Consider the following 22,584-nt stretch of genomic DNA (forward strand, 5'->3'; position numbering starts at 1 on the left):
ACACAACTGTGATACAGAGCTCCAAAGTTTCATGACTTACTATTGCTGGGAAAAAGATACAATTTTTATGTTCATTCTTTGTGTGTGTTATTTATATAAGGAAAGGCTTGCTTACATAGCCTAATTAAACCATTAGTTCTAGATTAGCAGACTTCCAAATTCTGATTGGCCCCGTAGCACTAATGTTTCTCTTACACAAAAAAATAAGATTAAGGAGAGCAGATTGAGATCAGTGGTTCGGAGTGTGTTTCAAACTGCCAAAGTCACGCCCCCCAGTGGTGAAGCATTGAAATTTTGAAACACTTATGACGTAACAAAGTTACAGCAGCAAGTCAATTTTATTTGTATAGCACTTTTCAAAGCAGCTTTAAAGAAAATCGGGCCTTAAAGGATTAGTTCAATTCTGAATGAAAATTTCCTGATAATTTACTCACCCCCATGTCATCCAAGATGTTCATGTCTTTCTTTCTTCAGTCGAAAAGAAATGAAGGTTTTTGATGAAAACATTCCAGGATTTTTCTCCTTATAGTGGACTTCAATGGTCTCCAAACGGTTGAAGGTCAAAATTAGTTTTAGTGGAGCATCAAAGGACTTTAAACGATACCAGAAGAGGAATAAAGGTCTTATCTAGCGAAACGATCGGTCATTTTCGAAAGAAAATACAAATGTATATGCTTTATAAATGATTAAGAATAAGGAGAGCAGATTGAGATCAGTGGTTCGGAGTGCCAAAGTCACGCCCCCCAGTGGTGAAGCATTGAAATTTTGAAACACTTATGACGTAACAAAGCCTAGTTTACTGAAATCACGTGACTTTGGCAGTTCGATACGCGCTCCAGACCACTGATTCGAAACAAAAGATTCATAAAGCTTCGAAGCTTCATGAAGCAGTTTTTTCACTAGATATTGTTGAATAAAGTCGTTATTTTGTTTTTTGGTGCACAAAAAGTATTCTCGTCGCTTCATAACATTAAGGTTGAATCACTGTAGTCACATGAACTGTTTTAAATATGTCTTTAGTAGCTTTCTGGGCATCTGAAAGTGTTAATTATCTTGCTGGCAATGCAGGCCACACTGAGCCATTGGATTTTATCAAAAATATCTTCATTTGTGTTCTGAAGATGAACGAAGGTCTTACGGGTGAGTAATTGACATGAGGGTGAGTAATTAATGACAGAATTTTCATTTTGGGGTGAACTAACCCTTTAACGCATCCTTTCTGACATGAACAAACATGTATTATAACATTCAGTCAAGCTATCAGCAGTTTATAAAACTTCCTGTGTGAGTCTCAGGGGGAAAAAAAAGAGGTTCTTCGATCTTACTGTGACTAATTACAATCACTGTGCTTCACCAGCTGAAACGAAGGCCAGGTCGCTGCGCAAACAATAGAACAATGATTAGAGAATAATTGAATACTCTAATCAGACAGCAGATGTTATTATTTTATCCTCTGTCTTCTGTCATAAGGATTTAATTATGTAGCTTAAAATGCAGAGATCATGTTTTGTTCTGCATTACAAAGATGAAGCCTACCATTCAGTATATATTCACATCTAATAAAAACAAAACTAGATTTGCATTTCCTGAAGGAAATTCCAGAGCAACTAAAGAACAACATTAACATCTCAGGCCTTGCAAGCACTGTAATAAACTTTTAGTGTCCTCTATTACAGCTAAAAGCATAAGAAAATAGTGATTTTAAAATCCGCACCTTAAACCTTTGCTTGCGATTGTTGCTGAGCTGTAGGAACAGACGATGAGGCCCATTCCAGTTTCCATAGACAATGTCTGTCTTGCCATCTCGATTAAAATCGGCTAACGCCACTCCACGGCCATGCTGCATTGGGTCGTCGACCCCTGCAATAACAAAAGCAATTATTTAATTTCATATTTGCTGTAAAAGACAAAATCACCAAGAAAAAGAAAAGTGACAGCTTTTGCTCACCGGCTTGTGCCGCCACATCTGTAAATGTACCATCTCCGTTGTTGCGAAACAGGAAGTTAGGGCTGTACTCATTGTCACAGAATATATCAGGTAGGGTCTGACTGAGGATCGGACCGACCACGACCCCCCGTCCCCCTATAACGCACAGCAGAGACGGCCATCATCACCAAAAGCACAGCAGAAATCGTTAGTGGCTTTCCAGCTCATTTCCCCAGCCCCGGCTCGCTGCTGCTTTTGCTGACACAGACTCTGGCTGCCCATAATCACATTACTGGGAGTGTGAACATGTGCATTTAAAAAGCTTTCCTTCAACACATCTTACCCGGTGATCACTATTCTACAGCTTTGACCTCTAGATGAATTATAGCAGCAAGTCAATTTTATTTGTATAGCACTTTTCACAATGTTTCAAAGCAGCTTTAAAGAAAATCGGGCCTTAAAGGATTAGTTCAATTCTGAATGAAAGTTTCCTGATAATTTACTCACCCCCATGTCATCCAAGATGTTCATGTCTTTCTTTCTTCAGTCGAAAAGAAATTAAGGTTTTTGATGAAAACATTCCATGATTTTTCTCCTTACAGTGGACTTCAATGGTCTCCAAACGGTTGAAGGTCAAAATTAGTTTTAGTGGAGCTTCAAAGGACTTTAAACAATACCAGACGAGGAATAAAGGTCTTTTCTAGTGAAACGATCGGTTATTTTATTATTTTATAAAAAAAATACAAATGTATATGCTTTATAAATGATCGCCTTGCAAGTGCCTCCACCATTCAGCTTTCCATATTCTTCAAAAAGCTTACGCTGTATGTCCTACGCCTTCCCTATTCTACTTACGGAAAAAACGGAACTGGCGCCGCGTTCGTTCCGTAAGTAGAATAGGGAAGGCGTAGGACATACAGCGTAAGCTTTTTGAAGAATACGGAAAGCGGAAGCACATGCAAGGCGATCATTTGTGTTTATAAAGCATATACATTTGTATTTTTTTCGAAAATGACCGATCGTTTCACTAGATAAGACTCTTATTCCTCGTCTGGTATCGTTTAAAGTCCTTTGAAGCTGCACTGAAACTGTAATTTTGACCTTCAACCGTCTGGAGGCCATTGAAGTCCATTATAAGGATAAAAATCCTGGAATGTTTTCATCAAAAACCTTAATTTATTTTCGACTGAAGAAAGACATGAACATCTTGGATGACATGGAGGTGAGTAAATTATCAGGAAAATTTTATTTGAAAGTGGACTAATCCTTTAAAGGGTTAGTTCACCCAAAAAATTTAATTCTGTCATTAATTACTCACTCTCATGTTGTTCCACACCCGTAAGACCTATTAAGATATTTTTGAGAGGTTTCTGAACCACCCATTGGCAGCAACATCATTGCAACTTTCAAGGCCCAGAAAGGTAGTAAAGACATTGTTAAAATAGTTCATGTGACTACAGTGGTTCAACCTTAATGTTATGAAGCAACGAGAATACTTTTTGTGCGCAAAAACAAAACAAAAATGTTGACTTTATTCAACAATTTCTTCTCTTCCCTGCCAGTCTCCCACGTCTCTACACGTGAGCAGCACGACGCATGCGTGTGATGCTGACGCAGACCAATAATGAGCCAGCATTCTGACGTAGAACCCGGAAGCGCTGCACTGTGTGTACAACATAAACAGCATATAGGAGAATGACAGGGAAGAGAAAAAACTACCTTTCTGGGCCTTGAAAGTTGCAATGACGTTGCTGCCTATGGGTGGTTGAAAAACCTCTCAGATTTCATCAAAAATATCTTAATTTGTGCTCTGAAGATGAACTAAGGTCTTATATAATTTTCATTTTGGGGTGAACTAACCCTTTAATGTCTTTAAGCCCAGCACTACCAAGCTAATAAAATAAAATAAAATAAAATAAAATAAAATAAAATAAAATAAAATAAAATAAAATAAAATAAAATAAAATAAAATAAAATAAAATAAAATAAAATAAAATAAAATAAAATAAAATAAAATAAAATAAAATAAAATAAAATAAAATAAAAACTACACTTATGATACAAATGAAATAAAACATATTGCAGTTAATGTAGTAAATATATTTGTGATAATTTGATAATGTATGAATATATTTATATTTTATATATATATTTGTGATTATATTTTATATACATTTGTGATTATTTGATAATATATTAATAATGTGAATAAAATATGAAAAATATGAAAATTGTTAATAAAATAAAATGCATTCATAAAATAATAATAAAAAAAACATATTATTGTTAAAACCATTCCATGTTTTGTGTCATTTAAACACGTGACAATATGTGAATACCTGGAATAAAAAATGTAAAAAAAAAAAATAATAATAATAATAATAATAATAATAATAATAATAAAGGAAATATTTGAAATATGATAAAATGATAATAAAATAAAAAAAACAAATACAAATAAATGTATAATTGATTCATTTATAATGAATAATGTGAATAAAATATGTGAAATATTAAATATGTTAAATATGTGAATAATGTGAATAAAATAAAATAAAAATCAATTTTAATATAAGTGAAATAAAACATATTGTGGTTGAGGCCATTCCTTGTTTTATCATTCAAACATGTGATAATATGTGAAGTTTGCCAAAGTTTTGACAGAATCCTCCATGCTGAGGTGAAATTAACACAAGAGCTTAATTTTGTTGCCACATTGACATTTCTCTCATGACACTGTCCTGCTCGTGCAAGAGTGCCTCCCCGAAACAGCTCTGAATGGTGGTCTAAAGCCCTGCTCTCTCCATAGAGATTAATGGAATGGTTGCTTCATTGAGTAAGTCAGAGCTGAAATACGGCTTACTTGTCCTTGTGCCTTCACATGACTTTCAGTGCAGTAAACAGCTGAGTGGGCCAAAACCTCCATCTCTTTATTCAGCGCTGCCTTCCAGGGCCCTGTTCTCTCTATTACTGGCTGCTTTAGCTGATAAACACTGTCTATAACTCAGTGATTCAAAGCTGATATGAGCACTGAGCTCCACTGTAAATCAGCCACAAGGCAAAAAACCTGGATCCTACAGCTCATGGCCGTTAAAGAGTCCTGGGTAATATATTCACTGACATCATCGTACACTTACACACTCCCGCTCGCGCATTCATAAATAAGCTTACACGCACCTGTGAACTTGTTGACTCCGGCCTGCTCGGCCACGTTTGACAGCGCAATGATTCCCTTGGACGGGTCACTTGAACTTTCATCCATTTCAATCAGAGCATGAGGACCTACAGTCCCGCTGGCATAATTGGCAATGTAGATGGAATAACGACCTGTTCCCTTAAAAAAGAAAAGACAAAAGCATTAAGTGTGCATAGATAACTACTACTTATAATAGATCTCATGGACAATACACTAACTTTATTAGGGGCAATAAAGTATAAACTCAATTAGGGGAAATAAAATTGTGGCAGAAGTGACTTTTAATGAAATAAAATCTGATAAACTGTATATCATTTTTTTTTACAGTAAATAGTGAAATGATTCACGTTCATGTAATAATTAATATTTAATTAATATGATATAGAAGTCATATATATATATAAGTCTGGGTCTGGGACAAGGTTGAAAACAATAAAATCTATACATAAAGTAGCAAAAAAGTTTCCAAGACATTTTTATGTGATCTTCATATAACATACAGTATAAGAAACGAGTTGAAGCACTCATTCACATACAGTAGCATACACACGCGCACATACTCAAACACACCACACACATATTTCAACTGCCTCCCCTTGGATATTAATTTCACACCCCATTATCAGAAAGATTCCCTGTGGACATGAAGTCAGTGAAGTAGCCAAGCAAATGAACTTACGCACACAGTTTCAATAAAGACACCCACGATCCAACAGCATGGAAATGGTGAAATAAAGAAATATATACATAAGTATATAAATATCAGCAGCTCGTGACCAGAATCCTAATGAGGCACAACAATGAAAATGTCAAACGCTCTCTGGTTTCTACATAACCGCCACTTCAGCTTAGAAAATACAGATTAAAGCATAATGGAGTTAAAATACATGATGCAGTTTTAGGTTTTAATATCATAATTTCCATGTTTTTCATGCTCTGTTTATCAATAAAAAGGAGATTTACAGAAATTCTGCCAGGAACAAGGTCCAGCAGAGAATTTGAAATTCATATTTTCAAAGCACATTTGTACCAATTCATTTTTGCACTGACTTTCCACTCCATGAACTGAAAATAATCATTTAGAAAATATTACCATACTACATTAGTCAATATTTAGTAATTTATGCATAAATAAGTACATAAATGCAGATGTATGTATTTAAATACATGGGGCACCTCTGAGCCCTATTAAACCAATTTTATACTGAGAAAGTGACTAAATTTTGCCTTACATGTACTATTGAGAAAACCTCAATAAGCACATGACACAGGTAATCACTAACCCATGCAGATAGGCAAATGTGAGGACCAATCCATCTCCCTACATAAACAGGACCATGTGTCTTCCTGTCCACTTTGAAGTGACAAATGACAGTGCTTCAGTTACAAGGAGAGAAAAACTACACATTGCATTTGAATATTAATGTCTCTGAAGCTGAAGGGAATACACAGGGGTCATTCTACAACTGTGATGGCAGATGCTGCCACTCGCTTTTAGATAGAAAAAGTCAAACTTCAATGTACACAATTCCCAGGGGGAAAAACTGAACTGTAGCTTAGCTGTAATTTGGAGGCTAAATAGGCTATGATCTTATTAATTTTTACATTTATTTATTATACTTTACAATACAGGTGCACTAATTTGCATTAATTCAGCAGCAACTGTTTTCAACATTGAAAATAATAATAAATGTTTTTTTGATGACCAAATCAGCATATTAGAATGACTTATGAAGGAACATGTGACTCTGAAAGTAATGATGCTGAAAATTTAGCTTTGCCATCACAGGAATACATTACATTTTAAAATATATTAAAATAGAAAACAGTTATTTTAGACTGTAATAATATTTCACAATATTACTGTTTTTACTGTGTGTTGTATTTTTATTATTAAATAAATGCAGCCTTGGTAGGCATAAAGGAGAGGAAAAAATAAATATATATTTTTTTGTTTCTTTTTTAAATAGGGACAGTATTCATGAATGTAAATGTACCCAAATTATCCCAAAGGATAGTTTTAACTGTTTCCAAAACTTGCTTCCAAACTTTTAACAAGTGCTGTATAAACAGCATTTCTGGATCTTAGTTCACCCAAAAATGACAATTCTGTCATTGATTACTCACCCTCATGTTGTTCCACACCCGTAAAACCTTAGTTCATCTTTGGAATACAAATTAATATATTTTTGATAAAATCCAAGTGGTATGTGACTCATCTATAGACAGCAATATAATCAACACTTTCAAGGTCCAGAAAGGTACTAAAGACATCGTTAAAACAGTCATGTGACTGCAGTGGTTCAACCTTAATGTTATAAAGCGATGAGAATACTTTTTGTGTGCAAAACACAAAACAAAAACAATGACATAATTCAACAATATCTTCTCATACGTTGTTTACGTCCAGCGCTTCCAGGTTCTACGTCATAACACAGACTCATTATTGGCCGGCTCCTGCGTCAGCATCACACGCATGCATCGTACTGCTCACATGTGCAGCTTTGGCCAATACTGAACCGGCGTTCGGACGTTCACCCATAAATGAAAATTTGATGTTTATCTGCTTACCCCCAGGGCATCCAAGATGTAGGTGACTTTGTTTTTTCAGTAGAACACAAATGATGATTTTTAACTGCAACCGTTGCAGTCTGTCAGTTGTATAATGCATGTCAATGGTAACAAAATCAACGAGAGTAAAATAAAAACATGCACAGACAAATCCAAATTAAACCCTGTGGCTCGTGACGACACATTGATGTCCTAAGACATGAAACGATCAGTTTGTGCGAGAAACCAAACAGTATTTATATAATTTTTTTACCTCTAACACACCACTATGTCCAACTGCCTTGAGTGCGCGCACGGCATCCGGTGCGTGACAACTCTGGCGTAGTTTACGCAAGCGCCGGAAGTGATCTCTCATGCGTATACGTCACTCATTGTTTACACAGTGCACAAACATTGTAGGTATGACGGCTAATCAAAATGGTACTTACTTGCGCTTATCCGGATTGTTCAAACCGACTTAAAACTAACAGATTACATTCTCTCGCGCAAACTCATTCGGGAGTGGTGACTTTCCACGTATTCCCAACTTCTGAGCCTGCTCGCCTGAAGTTATGGTTGGTTGCGCTTCGGCTGGATATCAACACACCCATTAACGTACTAAAGTTGTTGAGGGTCTGCAGCGATCATTTTTCCCCTGATGATTTTACATACCCAGGAGAGGATCACGTACGACTTAAACCATCAGCTGTGCCTATGGTTTTTCCACATCTAACTGAGGTATGAAAACAAGATCTTTGTATGTGTCCTTTTTATTTGTAAAGCTGCCCTCATGAAAAGTAACAAAATAAAATGGAGTTTTGATGTAATAAAACTGTGTTTCTTAGTGGTTTACTTCCATTTGTATAACAACTGTTATACTACAGGCACCATGTTTAAACTACGCCAGAGCGCATACACACCTCACGCACCGGATGCCGTGCACGCGCTCAAGGCCGTTGGACATTGTGGTGTATTAGAGGTAAAAAATTATATAAATACTGTTCGGTTTTTCACACAAACCGATCATTTCGTGTCTTAGGACATCAATGTGTCGCCACGAGCCACAGGGTTTAATTTGGATTTGTCTGTGCATGTTTTATTTTACTCTCATAGATTTGTTACCATTGCCATGCATTATACGACTGACAGACCGCAACGCTTGGAGTGAAAAATCATCATTTGTGTTCTACTGAAGAAACAAAGTCACCTACATCTTGGATGCCCTGGGGGAAAGCAGATAAACATCAAATTTTCATTTTTGGGTGAACTGTCCCTTTAACTGTGCTTACTGCATCAACTGCGTAAGGATAATGACAAGATTGTTTGAGATTGATTGAGAAGAGATTGTTGAATAAAGTCATTATTTTTGTTTTGTTTTTACACACAAAATGTATTCTCGTAGCTTCATAAAATTAAGGTTGAACCACTGCAGTCACATCGACTGTTTTAACGATGTCTTTAGTACCTTTCTTTTGTGTTTCAAAGATGAACGAAGGTCTTACGGGTGTGGAACAACATGAGGGTGATTAATTAATGACAGAATTTTCATTTTTGGGTGAACTAACTCTTTAATGCTTGACACCTCTGTGACCTTATATGACTGTCGTTGGGAATAAATTAGGCAAATTCAACCAACTGCATCAGCACTTTGCAAAAGCCACTATGGGGATCGACTGCATTGCATCCAATGATAGGGTGATTTTTTTTTGTTCCCAATTCAGTTCCATGAAGACCAAACACATTTTGTTATGTTACTCTCCAAACCTATTATAAGCCAGATCCTAAATCACTTAAATCATAAAATCATTGATGAAATACTTTTAAGCAGCATCATCTCACTATCATCAGCCCAGTCAAATGACTGCGGGTAAAAAAAAATCCATTTCAATCCCTCGCTGCTCTTCCCCAGGATTACTGAGCATCCTTCACTGCTGACTGCTCCACACAACAGCATGGTGTCCAGAAGTAATTGCGAAAATATGCTGTTCAGCTTATTGTGTTTTGGACTAAATACAAATCATTGGCATGTTTGGCCATTCATCATGCCGTCTGGGATTAGGTACCAGTGAAGCGCGGTCAGACGGTGGGAGCTCTGATAACCTACATGCAGAGAGACAAATTAAGGCTGCACTTCCCACCTAATATGTCTCCTTACAAAAAGAAACAAATGAGGCCTTGAGTTTTCTAATTATCACAGCACATGATTTAATGTCAGAGACAAATATCGCAGATCGTTGGAAATGAACAATCATATTGGTTGGCTGAGGGGGGGCAGGACTCTACGCTGATGGCGGACAGTAAATGATGGCCGTAGAGGATTTTGGGTCTGTGAGGGTGAAACGATCAGTAACGAGATGAAAACAGTCACTCAACACCCTCAAGAACTCACTTTCCCTCAGATTCAACATGCTGCTGTTCTGCAATTCTGTTGATGATCAATATACACCTCTGGCTGCAAGTTATTATTCACATTTTCTTCCCATACATTCTGACCTAGGCATTTCCATGATTTTCAGTCATTCATGATTACTGGACGAGCATTTCTAAAGCATTTTATACATACTGCACTCAAGAAGAGCAATTTCTAGTCTATGAAATAGTTTAGAGCTGAGCATAACCAGAAATGTTTATATTCACTGCAGCAGTAAAAATGAGCAAAAATGTCTACTCTAACAAGGACAGCACTGAGAGAAAAGGCTAAATGCAAATCATAAAATGTAACTGACTATGTATTAATGCACATGTAGAAAAGAAAATTATATCAGCTTATCAACTTTTAAAAGGGTGGAGAAATCCACTTTTGTTTGACTTAAATTTGTCTATCACTTGAAACTAGCCAAATTAGGAAGATGCCACCATGGACTGGTTGCTTGACATCCCTCATTCACAAAAAAAAAACATGAACAAAACTACTCAAGGTAAAAGAAAAGAAAAAAAAAAATTGACTGCAGATTCTGGTTTGTTTGTAACACAGATACTTAAAAGATAAACATATGCTCAAAAGATAAACATTGTTTGTGCAATAAAAAAAACATTTGTGTCACCATTTGATGTTCCACATGTGTACTATCAAATTTCCCATGTCTCTTCCATTAGAAATCAATTTAAAGGGGTGGTTCATTGCGATTTCACTTTTTTTTAACTTTAGTTAGTGTGTAATGTTGCTGCTTGAGCATAAACAGTATCTGCAAAGTTACAGCGCTGAAAATTCAATGCAAACGGAGATATTGTCTTTTAAAGTTATGGCAGTTTAATGCCTACAAAAACGACCGGTTTGGACTACAACGAGCTTCTTCCCGGGTTGGTGACATCATAAACCCTGCAAAACACACCCCTGGGAACATGCAAACAAAGTGGCCGATGCCATGTGGCGCAGCATAATGGAAGCGGAAGAGTTGTGTACACCGGACGGAGCGGCTCGACGCGATGCATCAAAAGATAATAGAACCCATTATAATTTGTGATATTTTCTACACTGGATGCGGCACTGAAGACAGCTTCCAGAATCTACATTAGTTTAATGCTGGATTTGCACAAAGGCTATTACTGAAAGAAGCAGCGCACACTTTAAAAGCAGAAGCTGCTGTTTACTGGCTTCAAACTGTAAGTATGTTTTATTGTTTGTACATGTCTTTTAAATGTATAGTTCTGCTGCTATTTTTGGTTGCATCAAGGATGTAAACAAAGACCAACGTTAGCTTTGCTAGCCAGTTAGCTAAATTCAACAAACACCAACAGACTTCTATGTTCATAGACAAACAGTTGTTCATGCTATAAATTAAATGCTACCTTAAACACTACCTTTACAAAAATGCTACTACTCAGTCATGTATACGACTACAGTAAAGCTTTAATCAGGATAAAACAATATACAGGATAAAACTGTATATTGAAAGCTAACAAACAGCAGTGACAGCATCTAAACACTTTGACACAAATAAAAAATGAAATACCATTCATAAACGTCCTTTAAAAGCCACGATTGCAGCGCTTCTGCTTGACCCTCTTCATCTGGGTCTGATTCGGGCTCAATTTGATACAGCAATATAGACGCCATTATTTACATTTCCACTGAAGCACAATGTAACAACTAATGGTAAGGGGCGTGGCGTTTCCGGACGCTTCAGCGAATCACAATACACTGGGCCAGCTAACCAATCTGAGCACATTGCGTATTTTGGAGGGAGTGGCTTCATAGAACCAGGAAGTCAAACGAGCCGTTCATATGACAATGGAAACAGAGGTGTAGAATAAAGGTAAAATATATGAAAAATACAGTGTTTTCAAAAAAACAAAGCATCAAGACATGGTAAACTGCGCCCCAAAAACACAACCAAGCCTTGAAAAAAACACTGAACCACTCCTTTAAAAATGAAAATTATGTCATTAATTACTCACCTCATGTCGTTACACACCCGTAAGACCATCTTTGGAACACAAATTAAGATATTTTTCATAAAATCCGATGGCTCAGTGAGGCCTCCATTGACAGCAAGATAATTACAACTTTCAGATGCCCAGAAAGCTACTAAAGACGTACTTAAAACAGTTCATGTGACTACAGTGGTTTAAGCTTATTGTTATGAAGCGACGAGAATACTTTTTGTGCTCCAAAAAAACAAAATAACGACTTCATTCAACAATATCTAGTGATGGGCGATTTCAAAACACTGCTTCATGAAGCTTCAAAGCTTTACGAATCATTTGTTTCGACTCAGTGGTTCTGAGCGTGTATCAAACTGCCAAAGTTACGTGATTTCAGTAAACGAGGCTTCGTTACGTCATAAGTGTTTCGAAGCAGTGTTTTGAAATCGTCCATCACTAGATATTGTAGAAGAAAGTCATTATTTTGTTTTTTGGTGCACAAAAAGTATTCTCGTCACTTCATAACATTAAGGTTGAACCACTGTAGTCACATGAACTGTTTTAAATATGTCTTCAGTAGCTTTCTGGGCATTTTAAAGTGTTAATTATCTTGCTGTCAATGGAGGCCTCACTGAGCCATCAGATTTTATCAAAAATATCTTAATTTGTGTTCCGAAAATGAACGAAGGTCTTACGGGTGAGTAATTGACATGAGGGTGAGTAATTAATGACAGAATTTTTTTTTTACTTTTGCCTCAATAAACTCCAAATTACTGCTTATTAATAGTTAGTAACGTAGTTGTTAAGTTTAGGAACTGGGTAGGATTAAGGGATGTAGAATATGGTCATACAGAATAAGACAGTATATGTGCTTTATAAGTACTAATAAACAGCCAATAACATAGTAATATGCATGCTAATAAGCAACTAGTTAATAGTGAGAACTTGATCTTAAACTAAAATGTTACCAATTATTTGTTTTTCCACCTGGTTGGTTTAACTTGAGGAAAATGTTTTCGCTCAGGATGAAGTGGCAAAAGCTTTAATTTAACATAAACTTTAGTAGAGGTGTTACCTTTCTGTCCACACATGCGACTGACCGGCCAGCCACACGATTGGCAACGTCTCTGTGCTCATTTATGTCATCGTTGAGGAGATCCTCAAACCTCCCATTACGAAACTTAAAGAGCTTGTCAGTGTACGTTGCTCTACCTGCATGAAAATGACAAGAACAATTACATGAAACGTACATCCATTTACTTTACCATTACCTTCAGAGCCTCGTTTATGAAACCGTTTCATACCTGAGAAGGCGTTATTAGTGTTAAGGACGTAAATTTCCTCCCTTCCATCACCATCTATGTCACATGCTGTCACTCCAATGGCATTGCCGTGACGATCTCTGAGTGCGTAATACGGAGAACTGCGGTTGTCAACTGCAATGTTAACAAGCCTCTTCTTAAACTTGTCATACTTTAACACCAGATTTGGGCCATTGTAGCTAAAGAGAAAAAAGTAGAGCATACATATAAGTTAAATATTTAAAACAGACTAACAAAGAAGTAGTTTGTGTGTGTGTGTGTGTGTGTGTGTGTGTGTGTGTGTTCTTAATACTATCAAAATATTAAATTATATAAATATTTAAATTTAAAATGTAATATTAATATAGCCTAGTATGATTTACTAAAAAAATCAAAAATACATACCCCATTGGCATTTATTTTTCCGTGCTTTAAGCATGATTGTTGTTACGTTTGTTTAAAACAAGAATAAAATGCCATTGGCGTAGGAAAAATAAACTTAATTCAAGATATACTCTCTGAAAACTAAACTCAAATAAAAACATGCCTTGAAGGATTACTATATAACCACATTCCATCCATTTCTCTCCTATTTCCAACAAGGCATATCCTTGTTGGTGCATTTCACTGACCTGCAATCCCACAATTCAACCTCAGCTGTCATTTAATAGAATGAAAAACTAATTCTAGTTTCCCTAGAGGTACAATTCAGTCAGTTGCACTTTGTTTCAGTCTTGAGCACAATTCAAGCAAAACATTGAACTCTCCAATTACATCTATTTTCATCAACATAAATCCACTGAGATTCAAATCATTTCACAAATGGTTTACAAATAATCCCTATTAATTGCTTTGACATTTCTGTTTATCCTAGAAAATATCACTTTCAAGCCCCAAACTGAGGTAATGTTCTTGGCCAGTATATCGGTTCTGTGTCAATATTCCAAAAATGTAATTTCACTCAAACAGCACAAAAGGGCCATATAACTTCTAGACACTGATCACGTATTTTCTCTAAAGAAATGTAATGCCATAAACGCTTCGCTTCTTCATTATTCTGCTGAAAACAATGCATGTGATTGGGAATCCAATCTGTGAGAGGACGAAAACACTCACCCTGACACAAACATCTCCAGATCTCCGTCTCCATCCACGTCAGTGACAGCCACGCCGTAGTTGAGCTGCGTGGGGTTATTCTCATAGTCCGGAGGGAAAACACTCTGAGTTACTGAGGCAAACATGGGTTCAGTCCGCTGACCCCAGGACAGTCCTGACACACCCAAAGTGAGTTGTAATATCCACACCAACATTGTCATCTGTGAAATTCATCAAGTTTTATAAAGAATAAATCACTTTTTAGAATTAAACTATGACAAGATCACCGTCATACTTACCTCTTGATCTGTGAAAAACTCTTTCATTGAGGTTATGACTCACTCAAGTGAGAGCAACTGTAAAACATCCTGAACTGAGCCACACAGTCGAGATATTCCACTTTCATTGAGTTTCAGAAGACTGAATTGCTTTCTAGAGGCAATTACCTTCCCAGCATTACACTCACAGGACAGAGACATAAATACAGAGACTGCAGACATGTGACAGGTCAGAATGGACCAAATTAAGATCTGAGAGTAGAAGCCATTTCACTGCACATGAGATAGACATTTAGGATGGCAAAATCCATATGTGACAAAAAGTCTATCTATCCATCCATCCATCAGTCTATCATCAAATTAGATCTGTTAATCTGTAGAACTGACTTGAACATTTATGCATATGTTGTTCCCAAAACTGCTAATTTTTCACTGTTGAATACATAGCAAATTCCACATGTGAACATAAATAAGTGAATGCAAACACAGGCATTGCCATCAATGCCTTATAGCCCTAATTGTAATAGCACAAGTCCACCCAAAAGTGTCAATTCTGTCATAACTTACAAACCCTTTTTGAAACAGTTTTTTCTTCCCAGTGGAACACAGAAGTAGATATTTACAGAATATCCAAGCTGATTTTATCCATCCAATGAAAGTGGTGAAGAAGCAAGATTTTCAAGGTGAGACTTTCAGTGAAAAGCAACTTAAATATTAGTCTGTTCTTCAAACAAAGCAGAAGCACCAAAGCGCTTCAGGTTTCAGAAGATTTGGATATAGAAAACAAGCTGTATGTGATACTTTTATGGGGCTTGACAGTCTGGGTCTTCATCCAATTTCATTGTAAGAGAACAACTTGAACATTCTGCTAAAGATCTCCTTCGGTGTTCCACGTAGTGTATAGGAAAGTCAGTCATACAGGTTGAAATTACATGAGGGTGCAAATAATGAGAAAAATGTTAATTATACGTTGTAAGAAAAACATCCATAGAACAACAGAAAAGGTACAGGTAATGTGCTGCCAAGACATTATCCATTAATTTACGGACTTTTCCCTTCAGAATTAAAATTTCCTGAGAATTTACTCACCCCCATATCATCCAAGATGTTCATGTCTTTCTTTCTTCAGTCGAAAAGAAATTAAAGTTTTTGAGGAAAACATTCCAGGATTTTTCTCCATAAAGTGGACTTCAACAGGGTTCAGCGGGTTGAAGGTCCAAATTGCAGTTTCAATGCAGCTTCAAAGGGCTCTACGCGATCTCAGACGAGGAATAAGGGTCTTATCTAGCATCATTTTCTTTAAAAAAATAAATAAAAAAAAATCAAATTTATATTTTTAACCCCAAATGCTCATCTTCCACTAGCTCTGCGATGCGATCATCATGTTGGAAAGGTCACTCATAATGTAGACGGAAGTACCAAGCAAGTGTTTACAAAGCAAACATGCAAAGACTAAGATGTAAAACAACGATGTCAGACAAATTTGAAGTTGGGGGAGAAAATGAGATGGAGTTTTTCACCCTAGCGTGGTACTTCTGTTCTGCCTACGTCATGCGTGACCTTTCCAACTTGATTACGCAATGCGTGGTGCATCACAGAGCTAGTGCAAGACGAGCATTTGTGGTTAAAAAGTATACCATTATTATTTTTTTATTAAATGACCAATTGTTTCACTAGATAAGACCCTTATTCCTCGTCTGGGATCGTGTAGAGCCCTTTGGAAGCTGCATTGAAACTGAAATTTGGACCTTCAACCCATTGGTAGCAGTTGAAGTCTACTATCAGGAGAAAAATCCTGGAATGTTTTCTACAAAAACTTTAATTTCATTTCGACTGAAGAAATAAAGACATAAACATCTTGATCTTGGATGATATGTGGGTGAGGAAATTATCAGGAAATTTGAATTACAGGTAAAACACCTGTGGAAAATATAGGGGAAGACAAAATCTGGATTCAGACAACGGCATATGTGCAGTATATGGCAAAGAAAGAGAGATGACATGCTCAAGCTGGTGGGAAACACAAAGAGAAGAGAGATGAGTGTGTGTTTGCAGTAACGATTTCAAAAATATGCATGACCCAACTCCACTAATCAACCCATTGAACTCTAACATCAAAGCCATGTAATTAATTTAGATTAAAGTTGTTTTAATATATGCTCCTCTGTTTGAGATGAAAGTGTAATCATAGCACCCAAATAAGTATTGTATTAGTCATATTACCGGACCAAAGGTTTGAGCACAGTGATAATTTGAGTGTTGATGACAGAATGTACATAGTCAGACTGATTAAAGGCCTCAGCAGAGGTTGTCACTTTGTTCTTTCCTGTCCTATATTACTAGCATTATTTACCTCTATTCATATTAATAACTCAGTGCAAAACAGCCAGGGCAGAAACAGTAAAAGCAGAGTAAACATGTCATTTTATTGTAATTTATTTACTGTTTATAGCTTTAACACTGCGAATGGCTGGATAAGGGCAGTGGAACACTAGTGCTCCGAGAGTACCGTATGTACCGTCATCTGTCATCGTAATATGATGATGTAAAAGCTTCTCGGATGAGGTGAGAGCTGGATGTGTTCCAAACTAAAAAGTCTTCACAGCTACGGGGTCATAAATCCAGACATAGACAGGCAGAGGAACTACGAGAAGAGGTGAATCTGTCCTTGCACCAGCTCTGCATCTCGAGGAGGCAGTTTGACTAGAAATGATGCGATCAGCTCCATCTCACTGCAGCTATCAGACAACACACTTACTGCAGTTACAACAGAGATGTTAGATGTTATGATCTTTATGAAAATGTCTCCCTGTATGTTTCTATTGAATCAAAGTTTGTAATGTATCTGTATTATTAAAATGATTCAATAGAAATTCACAATGTGGAACCATAAACTCTCTTTGCCTTTTCGCCTGTGACCTTCACCTCGTAAACTATATTTACTGTCATCTTGAGTGTGTATTCATGCATTTCTGGATTCTGATCAGACTGCGACAAACACCAGCACAGTCAGTCCCTCAAGCATCTTTCATTTTATGACAAGACACTGCTTTAAAGTAAACTTAGTAAAAATATACAGTTTCACTGATGAGAAAAAGTAAGAAAAAATCTGGGTCTAAATGATGAAGGTGCCCTTAACTACTGAATTGAATAAAGTTTCACAATGTGGTTTTGTAAAACAGTTAATTAATTAAATACATTTGAAAATAAACTAATAATTATTATTATTATGATCGTTATTATTGAGCACGCATGCAAAGCAAAGCAAAAATAATGTTTATATAAACAAATGAAAAACATTCTTGTTTCATATTTGTTTAAAAAGTCTTTAAAATCCGATGAGCAGAACAAGTGAAAATAGTTATCGACCTGAAGCTCTTGAAGGAAACATTTCCCTACGATCTCCCGAACCTTTATCCATACAGTTATCACATCTCATCTGGTCGACTGATAACATTTAATTAGATGCGCAGTGAAAGATCAGATCAAAGGAGCCGCTTTTAACTTCAAAGACGCTGCGGCAGATATGAAAGCACCGGTACTTACATGAATGAAAGTCCAGCGCTGCTCATAAATGACTTCCCTCCTCATAGATTAAGAGATTCCCTGTGGACCTTGAGTATGTCTCTTAGTGATTTTACACAACTTCCCAAGAATTTGCTTTATGAAATCAGCTGTGTAAAAATCTATCCAATTACAAGCCCCTGCGGTGAATATTTAAAAGAGGCAGCCAATGGCTGCGTTGGAGGGCGGAGCTATGCTTGCGGAATGACGCTTACCTGAGGCTTCCTACTTAATAATTCAAAAGCACGGGTCTGATACACAGAATTGGAATTTGACAAGATTTTGAATAAGTTTAATATTCAAAATAATTTTTATTTGAATAACTATTGCACTTAAATAATCTGTTACTTTGAGGAATAAGCCATCTTACATTATGTGCATTCTAGCATATTCTTTAATTGTGAAAAAAGCCCTTTTCTTAATTAAAGTAGGCTACTGATTGCCAGATCATATAACCATTTTATGGGAACATTACGTGGATCAATGCCATTTATAGTAAAGTGACGGCTCATCTGCTGTCTTGGGAAGTTGGCAGAAGACCACCTGCTTTTTTTGTTTTACTGCTTAACAAATGTTCATCAGCATAACCTTTTACAGCAAGACAGAAAACTCAAGCTCACATTCAAACGTACAATCTCACTAGCTAAAAATTCATCTTTAAGTGGGGTTAAATCAAAATAAATTAAATGTTCCTTGATCTTTTGCAATAAAATAATTTTATATTGAAAACATCCTGCACCCTACAGATCTCAAAACTTCATTTTTAGTCCAAAAAAGTATTTTTAGTACAAAAAAGTATTTCAGTTCTAAGTGTTGACAGAACTGAAAAACCTCTTGCTCTGAAATTTTAGAAATCTGAAATATTAAGATATGACCGTCCACATTTACATGTCAGTGATGCCCAATCATAAGGAGTCTCTATCCATGTACTGGATAAAGTGCAGTCTGACATTTCAGTACAGTCATTTTCGCTAATTAAACTTGAGTGCAAAGCAGAGTGGACATTAGGCTACTTGTTTCACCCTGAAGGGGCGATATTCTGCGATAAGCACTGGCTGACTGTACATTGGCACATTGTCCCTCTTATTACACAGCTACTCAACAAATAAATAATACATGGACATGAAATATTGATCTTTGTTGAAATTATTTTACTAGCTTACTTGTAAAGACCATGGAGAGGACACAAGAACATCATAGGAAACACTGGTAGTGTTGCTCTGGACATCATTTTTCAGAAATATTTGACCACTAAATGCAGCGGTTGACCAATCAGAATCAAGTATTCTAGAGAGCCACGTAATAAATAAATCATCAGCACTAGAGAAACCCCAGTAAGTGTAAACAGTGGAAAAGTTCACCAAACAATTGTGCTGTTCCTGAAGAAACCACTCTGAATATCCTTCTGAAAGATATCAACCGTGGTAAAAAAAAAAAAAAAAAAAAAAAAAAAAAAATAGCTGAAGTTTGTTTTTAACAGGGCCCACAATCATTTTCAGTTTGTGTGGTACATTTCATGCTAGCAAGCATATGTTGTTAGCATGCTAGATAAAAATGCAGCTGTTCAACTTGTAGAAAGTGTAAGAAAGGGAATTTATCATTCCACTGGCATTTGTAAAGTAATAGATTTTTTATTTTATTTATTTTTTTTTTTTTTGCATAACAAACAATTAACCAAGCAAGGACTTACCTTCAGCCTACGCACAGGCTCCACTCTTCATGAAAATGGTAACCTACAAAACTCCAAAAATGCAGAATATATTTTCAATCATAATATAACAGAATATTATACACTAACAAGTCTTGCCCTTTGTCATATTGCTCAAAAAATCAAAATAATAATTAAGTTTGCTCACAGGATGTGAGGGAGATACTAAACACACAAAGAAAATTAAGACAATGTGATGTTAACAACAGGTTAACAGGCTTTAATGTTCCAACAGGTAAATCCAAAGATAATCCATACACAATGACGAGACCCAACAATACTGAACTGAAACAAGGGAACTTAAATACACAGCTGAGACACACACCTGAACTGAATAACGAATCACATTAGTGTCCATGACGACAGATTAGACAGTGCAAAACGAACACAACATCCAAAGCACAACCTCGCTCCGACAAATGGATGGATGAGGCTGGAGGACGAAGAACTGGGAGAGGGCCAGACAAAAAAGTCAAGGGTGGTGCAGATGGTGGATAGATCCAATGGATGGCCTTGAACAGGGACAGGCAGATGGTCCCCTAGTGCACAGCCAGGGCTGCGATCCATGGCGGCATCGCTGGAGGGAGGAGCCATGGAGGAAGATTACCAGATGACAGCATGTAGACAACTGGAGGCGATGGCGACACTGGTGAAGGAGTCCACCGCATAGCCATAGGGCCAATGAAGCAAAGGGGTGCCGAAGACCTGGACAGCCACGATGGAGCCATAGAAACAACTCCCTGAGATTGCAGCAGGGATCTGGAGAGCTGAGGTTGAGCTGGGGCGACTGAGGGCAGAGGTGGAGCCTGAGGGAGGGCAGAGCTAGCTGAAGCCAAAGGAGTGAAGGACCGGAGAGCAGTGGACGGCTCGCAAGTCCACGGTGGAAACATGGCGATGTCTGACTCAGGTGAAGCTGATGGTCTGAGGGAGCTCAGCGAAGCCGAATGTCGGATGGTCCCTGTGGACATCGAGGGAGGAAGGAGCACAGGAGCCAGGGCGACGGGTCGAGGTGTCACAAAGCACCCAGAGGGAGAGCTACGGATGGTCTTGAACAGGGACAGGTAGATGGTCGCCTAGTGCACAGCCAGGGCTGTGATCCATGGCGGCGTCGCTGGAGGAAGGAGCCATGGAGGAAGATGACCAGATGACACCATGGAGACAACTGGAGGCGATGGCGACACTGGAGAAGGAGTCCACCACGTAGCCGTAGGGATAATGAAGCAAAGGGGTGCCAAAGACCTGGACGGCCACGATGGAGCCTTAGAAATGACTTCCTGAGATGGCAGCAGGGATCTGGAGAGCTGATGTTGAGCTGGGGCGACCGAGGGCAGAGCTGGAGCCTGAGGGAGGGCAGAGCTACCTGAAGCCAAAGGAGTGAAGGGCCGGAGAGCAGTGGACGGCTCGCAAGTCCATGGTGGAAACATGACAATGTCTAACCCAGGTGAAGCTGGTGGTCTGAGGGAGCTCAGCGAAGCCGAATGTCCGATGGTCCCTGTGGACATCGAGGGAGGAAGGAGCACAGGAGCCAAGGTGACGGGTCGAGGTGTCACAAAGCACCCAGAGGCCAGAGGCAGAGCTACGGGCTCTCCACACCTAGGAGAAGATGGCTCCCAGCAGTCCAGCGATGTAACCATGCCACTGAGAGGAAGTTGAGCTGAAGGGCTAATGGGAGGCAGCTATGACTAGATGGTAACATTGGCTGGGAACTGGAGAGGGGCTTGGAGAACAATACAAAATCCAACAAAAAATAAAGCACTTATTAATGGCATTTTGGAAAGGTAGTGGAAGAGGGAGGTTGTGTGGGACTAGCAAAACTGGCAGAGAGCAGACAGGTTCAGGTGAGAGCAATGGAGGCAATGAATCAACCTCTCCAAAATCAAAACAGTTCTCCAGTGCTGTAACCAATAACTCCCTTCCATGCCCTTGTATTCCACAAGCACTCACTCTGGTTCACACCTGGCCAGACACACGCTGCTCAGGCTCCGTGGCGATATTCAGCTCAGTCGCTCCCATGGGCACTGGCTTAAACATCGCAGCGGAGTCATTCATGTTGCCTGCGGTGGGCTCGTGCTGCCGATCCTCGCAGTCTGGGTGATCTTGGCCGTGCACTGGGTTGTGAGAGTCCTCTAAATGTTTCTTGAGGAAGCAATCTCCCTGTTCAAGGCACAATAACAAAAAAAACGGATTGTCCATGGTAAAAAAAAAAAAAAAAGGAAAACATACAAAAATCCCAAAAGAAATGGAAAAACACGAGACAAAAACAAACACCATATAACATGCTGCGTTAATCACTTTTGGATCGGGTCTTCTATCACGGGTTGTGAGGGAGATACTAAAGAAGATGAAGATGGGCCTAATAGACTTTAACAGGCTTTAAAGGGTTAGTTCACCCAAAAATAAAAATGTTGTCATTAATTACTCATCCTCATGTTGTTCCACACCCGTAGGACCTTCGTTCATCTTCGGAACACAAATTAAGATATTTTCATAAAATCCGATGGCTCAGTGAGGCCTCCACAGATACTTAACACCTTCAATGCCCAGAAAGCTACTAAAGATGTATTTAAAACAGTTCATGTGACTCAGTGGTTCAACCTTAA

General features: G+C 37.9%; 1 protein-coding gene across 1 annotated transcript in view; it reads right to left on the bottom strand.

Annotated features, from left to right (window-relative positions):
* The window catches only part of crtac1b (cartilage acidic protein 1b), a 36,185-nt gene extending 17,753 nt beyond the window's left edge, over window positions 1-18,432 (bottom strand). The window contains exons 1-7 of the mRNA XM_048205566.1: window positions 18,259-18,432; window positions 14,456-14,655; window positions 13,343-13,539; window positions 13,114-13,250; window positions 5,105-5,261; window positions 1,949-2,083; window positions 1,715-1,860 (exon numbers count right to left, since the gene is read on the bottom strand). Of these exons, the coding sequence (XP_048061523.1) occupies window positions 1,715-1,860; window positions 1,949-2,083; window positions 5,105-5,261; window positions 13,114-13,250; window positions 13,343-13,539; window positions 14,456-14,655; window positions 18,259-18,303 (1,017 nt within the window). The 5' untranslated portion in view covers window positions 18,304-18,432. The remainder of the gene's footprint in view (window positions 1-1,714; window positions 1,861-1,948; window positions 2,084-5,104; window positions 5,262-13,113; window positions 13,251-13,342; window positions 13,540-14,455; window positions 14,656-18,258) is intronic.
* Window positions 18,433-22,584: the final 4,152 nt, after the last annotated feature.

The sequence above is a fragment of the Megalobrama amblycephala genome, linkage group LG10 (assembly GCF_018812025.1).
Source record: "Megalobrama amblycephala isolate DHTTF-2021 linkage group LG10, ASM1881202v1, whole genome shotgun sequence".
NCBI lineage: Eukaryota > Metazoa > Chordata > Actinopteri > Cypriniformes > Xenocyprididae > Megalobrama > Megalobrama amblycephala.